The 8,381-nt window shown below is 41.9% G+C and overlaps 1 protein-coding gene across 7 annotated transcripts in view; it reads right to left on the bottom strand.

The window, feature by feature from the left end:
- Nucleotides 1-2,707: 2,707 nt before the first annotated feature.
- The window catches only part of CACNA1E (calcium voltage-gated channel subunit alpha1 E), a 735,423-nt gene continuing 729,749 nt past the window's right edge, over nucleotides 2,708-8,381 (bottom strand). For 2 of the 7 annotated variants that reach the window (XM_029617783.1, XM_029617784.1), the window contains exons 46-49: nucleotides 8,047-8,175; nucleotides 4,882-5,065; nucleotides 4,244-4,434; nucleotides 3,114-3,644 (exon numbers count right to left, since the gene is read on the bottom strand). In XM_029617783.1, coding sequence (XP_029473643.1) covers nucleotides 3,114-3,644; nucleotides 4,244-4,434; nucleotides 4,882-5,065; nucleotides 8,047-8,175 — 1,035 coding nt within the window. Of the gene's footprint in view, nucleotides 3,645-4,243; nucleotides 4,435-4,881; nucleotides 5,066-8,040; nucleotides 8,255-8,381 lie in introns of those variants that run through there. The other 5 variants (XM_029617787.1, XM_029617786.1, XM_029617785.1 and 2 more) reach the window with 4 other exon arrangements.

The raw sequence follows: 8,381 nt of genomic DNA, 5'->3' as shown, positions 1-8,381 counted from the left end.
CCCTCCCCCCCTTGAGTTTGACACATCATTTAGCTCGACTCTGGGACTCCACCATCCCTGGGGAGAGAGAGGCTTACAGTTGTGGCGGGGCAGGATCATTTACCTGAGATGGTTCATGGTTCTATTGCTCATACTGGGCCCAGGTCTGGAAGGGGAAGTAACCCAATTTCTGAGGTTGACTCTTTGGTGACTGCTCCTGGAACCTTGGAGGTATCCTCCTCTACTTCTACTGTTGCAGCTCCTGATATAATCAAAGCTGCTTATCGTTCAGCGAGAGGTTCTAAGGTTTCTGTTTCTAGTTTTGCAGCTGGTGCTGCTGCTCCAGTTGAAGGAGTTGTTTTCTCAACTTCCTTGCATGAATCTCAAGAAGAAGATTTCCCCCAATGCAACATTATTAATTATTAACACTTTAGAGTCCGAGAGAGAATGGACATTAAAGTTATTTTTCAAGTTTAAGGAAAAATTCTTTCTGGGGGGAAAAAAAGACAATTTGCCCTGATGTGAATCAAAGCAACCCAACTTAGACTAAATAGTTTCTCCGGAAAAGATTGTGAGCCTTGGCAGCGGGTGCTAGTTTCCAAATGCGATTCCCCTGTAAATGCCATATCAAATTTGCCAACACCAAGTTCTCCTTCTATGATCTTGAGCAGCTTCAAAAAGATGTCTTCAAGCTTAAATCAGTCAGTCCTTGAGTTTTAGGGATGCCAAGTAAAATTATGCTGGGACGTGTTTCTTGAAGTTTTGTTTATTTGCTCCCCCAATGAGTGGTCTATACACAGATGAGCAAAGTAATTTACTCTTTTTTCTTTAGGTTTTTTTTTAACTTTCATTGAAATAATATTCTATTATGATCTGTTTCTTTTTTTGAACTATTGTAATTGCTGAAAAATAATAAATAAAAAAAAGAAGGTATAGAAGTGAAGCCGAATAAAGTGAACAAAGAAAAAAAACAAGAGTTATCCTCAATCACTGCAGTCAACAGAAAATATCCGCTGGACTGGATACAGTGCAGCTCAGTCCTGACTTCCACTGATTAATGATGATTTCAGAATTCATTTACCATGCCTGCATTTCCTTTCTGCATAGCTTGAGAGCAAAAATATCCTCACCTGCTTGTCAATAAACATGGGGGACTATGGTATCAAATGCCTGCACTGACACTCACAGCTGAAAAAAGAGAGGCCCTTGTGCTGATACAAGCGAGCAGATCGAATTATCAGGTTTACATGGTTACGAATGGCTCAAGCCTGCCTATGCTAATGCTCTGCCAGTTGTACCGACAGACAGACATAACCCAGTATCACTCAAGGGGAATTCCTCGGTGCTACTGAACCACTATAAAAGGAGCATGACAGGGATTCCAGTTGCAATCTTTGGAAACAATACTGCCCCAGTGCAAACATGGTAACACTGTAAATAATGTGCATATCCAGGATGTTAGACTGGGTGGCAAAATGAAAATGTTCCCAGTTCAGTGGTTCCTCAGGTATTGTATACAAGGCAACTTAGCACCAATAATTATGCATCACTCCTTCCCATTATGCTTTGTGATACCTTCTGTTGCTACATGAATGTATGACGCATGGACACACACATATCTATCTCTATATGGTATATATAGTGTACATATATACTGTATATTCTATATATAGCTTCTGTACTATATATAGTATAGCATATAGTATATATAGAGAGAATGATCTATATATCTATATCTAGTCATACACACTCTGAAATATGTTACATTGAAAAGCCACATAGATGATTTTATTTTATGTATTATATGAGTTATGAATGATTGTCATTCACAGGTGGTGAAGCAATGGGTCATACAAAAGAAGTGGCAGAGAACATGTTATTTCACGTCTATGGAGCTTAGAAAAGATCAGTGGCTGGAGGTTTATGATAATACAGAATAACTTTTTACCAGTGGCAAAGAAAGGCTGCACATATTAACATACATTGATCTTTTGGAAATCTTATACATCCCTACAGATACATGGATTTCTGGAGGCATAACCTACCTTTGTGAAATGTATACAATAACACCAGTTTCTGGGTATATGATACATACATATAGAAATGTATATACTGTGTATATATATATATATACATATCATACCCCAGTAATATCATATGCCTTGAACCCCAAAGAAGTCATGTGTGTGTACTGAGAAGACAACACTTTCACTGTTTCTATCACTTATAAAACAGGCCGATATCCAAATCAACTAATTGAAAAAATAAACACGCTTTTCAAAAGCAACCTATCAGAAAATGATAAAATTCACATTTTTCATGTACGTCCAATAGGAAAGAGGTGAGGCTGTGCAGTTTGGCTCACTGCCATCCATATACAGCCAACGGCAGTGCTCCTCAGCCACACAGCTTGCTTTAGAAATTTCTCAACCTGTTTTATAAATAAATGATGTATCTGTGGCTAGCTAGCTGGCCGGTTCTCTTTCCATGCACAGACCTGGCAGACGTGTTACATTATCAGCAGCTCCGAAAAAAAGCCAATCCCGCTCCTCCTCAGTGTCCCCCGGTGTGCGTTTTCCTGCTTTACTACAGCAACTTGCCCATGCTGGCCCCTCCAGTCCGTCCACCCATCTAGTTAACTAACTGTTTTCTCATTCAAGTTTTGGCACAAAAGTTTGAGAAACAAAAAAAAAACGACCGGCAGCACAAGACCAACTGAGCATATTCAGTCTCGGCTCCCACCCACAATCACATTTTTTTTTTTTTTTTTTTTTGTTTTCGCTCCTCATTTTCCCTCCTTAAAGGAAACACAGCTCTTTGGCCCAGCACCACCAGCAGCTGGGACTTGACCAAACTATCAACAAATGAGAAATCACAGCCCAGTTTCCTCGTAAATTTTGCTTTGGGAAATTGACTTTTGGATCCAATTTAGGCACAAAGTCACGGCAGTCTCTAGGGAAGGACTCCCATTCAGCTAGCGCATGTGCAAAACTCAATTCAGATGTTGCACAAGCTGATTTACCTAGTGTTTGTGCAAAGGTCTCGTAGGGATTTATTTTTGCAGGAGACCTTTTTCCTTTTCTTTGTTTTGCTTCAACATGTTGCAAAGAGCATGCATTGAAGGACATCGACCTCTAGCACTTATCATCCTCATCTGTGTCACTGAGTAGCTCACAAGTTGCCCCGGAGACTGCCTTCACAATTCCCCTCCTCCTTCTCCGATAATGCCCATTGGGCAACTGCCAACTATGTCGTAGAGGAGGAGCAGATCCAATTGTGTTGGAACGTCCCAGGCTGGTGGCCACTGCAGCCTCAAAGGTCAGCGTCTCCTCCGCTGCACAGTCTGAGCCTTGGAGCTCATCGTGAAGTGCCAGGTATGGCTCAGAGATGTAGTGCTGGGGGGTAGAGTGCCGGCTGTTCTTCCCTTGCAGAGAGCTGGAAGACTCAGTCAAACAGGCATCGTTCAGATCCAGGGCCTTGTCAGGCAGAGGTGACCCATTTTCATCCCCATTGGGTGGAGAGGAGTTGTTGCCTGGGTGCCGCAGAATGGAAGAATAGGAAATGAGAGGTCGAGGTTTCGGAGGGATGGGAGGGAGCTGTCGTCTGCCTCGCCTAGGGGTGCTGGAGTCGGAGGGGATAGAGCTTTCACTTAACGAACCTGTGCCCTGTGAAGCATAAAGATAAAAGATACATATACAGATGGATTGCTACATTATTATAATCACATCTTTTGTTTTTCCAGGCACTTTGGTTGGGTGATGGTGATGGAATGGAGGAGAGTCCAATACTTTCATACAATCTTTTATGTCAGAGAGAGAGTTACAGATCATACTGAGGACCATGCACTTTGTGTACTTGTGTGTGCAGAACAAATCAGGTCACAAGGTGTTTATTACATGTGTCAATATGAAGACGACTTTATTTCTGACATCTGTGCCAAAGTACAGAAATCTTCAGGCACAAACATGCATTCTGCATATTGATTAGGTCAGGGATGGCCAACTCCAGTCTTCAAGAGCCATGAACAGTTTTGGTTTTCAAGTTATCCACAATGAGCATGCATGAGATAGATTTGCATGCACGCCTCCATTGAACGTAAACATCTCTCATGCATGCTCATTATGCATATCCTGAAAACCAGGCTTATTTGTGGCTCTTGAGGACCAGCATTGGCCACCCCTGGACTAGGGAATTATGGTTAATAAGTCATATTCTCAAACAACCTGGTATGGCAGCAAATCGTGCCGGCTTTTTCTAGACTAACCTGCCTGTTTGGTGAGTTCGACCTGCCTTCGCTGGGAGATCTGGACTGCTGCCGCTCTCTGGGTTCACAGCTTGGTTGTGGACTCCTCTCCTCAGAATTGCAACGGGAAACATCTGGAGACAGGAGGTGCTTACGCTCCTTTGAGCGCCCTCGTTCCTTTCCACCTGAGCGATGTGTTTCAGATCGATGACCTAAAGTGGTAAAAAAAAAAAACATTTTAACACGCAAACTACCGCTTGGAATGGAATCACGTCCAGCGAACTTGAATTTCATTCTGCAACGATGTCCATTAATTGGAATTTCTATCCTTTTGCTTATTGGTATATATTCATTTTAAGTGTTATTTGCCCTGTAGACAATCTCTATACATAACGGAAACCAAAGGGCACCTGGTGCTAAGTAAATGGCATTTATTAAAGCTATTTGCAACTCATTGCCATTGTTAGAACATCGGACCCAGAATGCTCCTGTAGATCATTCCTGTCTTCTTTCTTTGGTGTGTATATATATCTTATCACCTGAAACAAAGAACATTTGTTACGGAGATGAAAGTTAGAAAAGAGCCATGAAACTCTCCGAAAGAGACCAGCTCCTTGGTTAAGCAAGCAAACAAACAAACAAAAATGGCACTTCCTCACTTGACTCGGGGTTCAAACGATGCCCAGACAAGCGCAGGGACGCGTGGTAGCTGCGTCGGCGAGATTTGTAGCTGGCGTCGGCGCCGCTCCTCTCCAGCGAGAACTCGTTTAGCCAGGATATGTGGGTTCGCTTATCGCCAATGGTGGAGAAGGATCTTCTCATGGAACTCGCGTCGGTAAGCACCTGGAAGTCACCCCGACACAGAATTTAGGATTATATCCCAGGCAAGTTTTCAGAATGCTCTTTTAGATTTAGCCTTTTCGGCCCAGCTCTGCTTTTAATTCTGCATTTAATGCGAACATTAACACTGTTCCAAAGAAATAAAGCGCGCGCAGCCAAAACCTCAAAACATAGAACTAGTCAAAGCACAAAAGGAGGCGGCTATGAAATTGTCACCCAGAGCTGAAAAAGCACCTGGGAAACCAGCGATAAATATAAAATGAAAGCGAGGGTAGCAGCAGAAAAAAAATTAAAGGATTCAGTGCACACAGCAATGTGTGCTGTCTAGAGCCTTCTCAATCATGAAAATTGTACAGGTTTCTGAGGAGGATTTTTATTTGTGAGAGTTGAAAAACGTATGCGCATGACTGGAACACTCTCATCTAGAAACAGCCTTAACAAACAGATTAAGATTACCAAGATTGGTTTGAAAGTTTGAAAAAATGAAAGTGGGGATCCTGCTTTTGTGAGGGCCACAAACAGAATAAAGAAAAATCAAAATAATCTGTTTTGTTAATGATCATCTGAATACATTTGCTTGTCGGGAAAAAAAACCAAAAGCCATCAGAAGAGGCAATGTCTGTTACAGAAGTACCTGTAACTTATGGCAATCAGATGACTTCCCCAACGTGATTTTGCAACTTCTGTTGTAAAGAATTAACTATGACTTTTTTTTTTTTAATGTGGAAAGCCCTCAAAACCTTTAGCATGAGATGTTAAGGAATAAAAGTGTGCTTCCCTTCATGATGGGACTATCGTCTTGAATGTTGGTATATAAAAAACTTAAATAAATAAATAAATATATGAAGCCTAGGGATATCAATGCCCGGCCTTTCAGAGGCAAAGCGTGCTAATGCTGGTTCCCATTACAGCTAATTGGTAAACTTTAGAGGAGGTAAAATTCTACCCAAGCCACTCCACTATATTGATTGATGTTTCCCCTTTATCCATATAAACCTGAAAATACCCACATGCAGTCATGCAGTCTAAACTATCAGTGGGAGCCCTCCGCCCCCTCAATGCCACACATCCCATATTATCAACAGATGTCAAGATACTTACTTGTAAGCAATGCCCATAGTCCCCCCTCCCTTCCAAATATTCTAATACAGGCAGAGGACCCAAACTCCAAACATATAAAATAACCCCCAACAGGAAACCACATCACTTTAGGTTCCATAATCACTGTAATGGTCTCCAAAATTTCAACAGAATATATAGGAGATACCTATTGTTTATTAATTTATTTTGAAAATGAATTTGTTGTTCGGTTGATATCTCCTATTGTGAAATCAAAAAGTCACCCTCTGGTAAATCCAAGAGTTTTAGTCTCCCAGAAGAGATCTCTGCCGAACATATCCAAGCAGGACAGGCTGCTCAGGGGAGGAAATCTCCACCAGGAGAGAGATTCCAGAGATCAGGCTCTGATATTATCTTTGTTGTCAAGCTTGATCATTCTAGGAAAGAGTCTGTCCCACTCTTGAAGGACTTCATAGCATAGGTTCCTGGGCTAATCTGACCTTATGGCATCTCAAAGAGCAGGATTATTCTCATTTGTGAAGATAAGGAAAACAAAGGAAGGAAATGGAAGGGAGGGAGGGAGGGAGGGAGAGGAGAGGAATAATGCAAGAGAGAGGGGAGGTGAGCGGCGAGCCATCTGCTAATGGTCCTCCTCTTTCCCCTGTTTTCCTAGTCTTGCACTCTTTTTAATACTTCATTTTCTTCATGGAAGTAGGATAGACATGCTGGGCAGATAACTAATTCAGAGGTACCTTTCAGAGTCAGGTGAAAACCTGGAAGTGTCAGCGAGCTCCTCGTGCAAAACAATTTCTTTAAGTATTGCCTGAGTTTTAAAGAAGAAACTTCGTAATAATTCTAGGTTTCAGTGTGTAATTGTAATGCTTCTTTTTGTTTTTCATCATTCTGCTCTTACCACCACAGGTACGAGTGGGCTTCTTGCCAGAATGATGGAGTGCCTCCTGTGCCACCCACCAGCAGAAGTGCATATTAACATTCCGGTTTTCCCTCTCTTTCTATAATTTTGGGTATATGTCCTACTCTTTTTTTAGTCATTTTTTTTTTCACTTGCATGCTCTTCCTTCGCCTTTCCTTTTACAATGGCCCTCTTTGCTCTGTATTCCTCCACTCTCTAAATGTCCCTTGTTCTGTTTTCCCTTGTCTTTCCTTAGGTCCTTCACTCCCTTTCTTTAAACACAGTAAAAACACATCAACTCCCTCACTGCTGCCCACAAGTTTTAATGTTGCTCTGCTTCCGATTCTTAAGAGACAATGCCTCAGACTGTATCAATTAATCATCTCTGTGCCTGGATGATCATTCTGCCAGAATCAACAACAGATGAGCAAAATAAAGGAATCAATCCTAACTCACATAAGAACATTAGTAAAGATGTAGCTTTTTTTTTTTTTTTTAAGTCGACAGACAAATTCACTTGCCCTCTGCTTAGCGATAAATACAAACAAACAGACAGAACCAGGTAGCAGACAGACAAAACGTGGGGGTGTCATATCGTGTCACTTGGAACTGGTGGATGTGAAACAGGGAAAGTGCAGGTGTGACTAGGAGGCATGCCAGGGGATGAGGAAATGGGGTAACCAATTTCAAATAGTTCCCTCGTGGACAAAGCACAACGTTGGGACCCACCCATGCATTGTCGTAAGGACCGATTCCTGGTAGGCATGATTGCTGGCTCCAAAATGGGATAGTGAAAAAAAAAAAAAAGGGGGAGCATGAGTCTTTTTTTTTTTTTTTTTTTGCAGGTATCCCAAGGTCATTTAAGCTAATAAAGATATTGTGGTGGCAAGCAAGACTACAGGATGCAGCTGGGCTAGCAACGAGACCTCATCTTAAAATTATGGCGCGGACAATGCTGAAGATGGAATTGGTGTTTATAATCATGCCATTCTAATTGTGTTCTGTCTTTTACCTGGGGATCCACAGCCAGGCGTGGCATGGAGGAAGCCCTCATAGATGCGGTACGCTCCAGCATGTCCACTGGGAGATAGTTGCCACAGTTAGAGGGCTGCGACCTTTTAAACTCTCTAACCTCTGGCTCCTGGAAGCAAACACACAGCCACCGTCGTGGGACTTGGTTTAATTTTAATCTCCTCACCTCCTTCGGATATTGCCAGGAGCTTCTCAGAAGAGGGAACCAGACATGTATTGTGTAAACGTGCAGGAACAGAATGCAATTTTTATATTACTGCCAGCCAAATAAGAAATGAAAAGAAAAGGTTGTATTTATTTACCGAAAGTTTGAAT

Source organism: Rhinatrema bivittatum, chromosome 10 (genome assembly GCF_901001135.1).
Source record: "Rhinatrema bivittatum chromosome 10, aRhiBiv1.1, whole genome shotgun sequence".
NCBI lineage: Eukaryota > Metazoa > Chordata > Amphibia > Gymnophiona > Rhinatrematidae > Rhinatrema > Rhinatrema bivittatum.
Note: the sequence above shows the minus strand (reverse complement) of the source record. Positions and strands in the feature narration are given on the sequence as shown.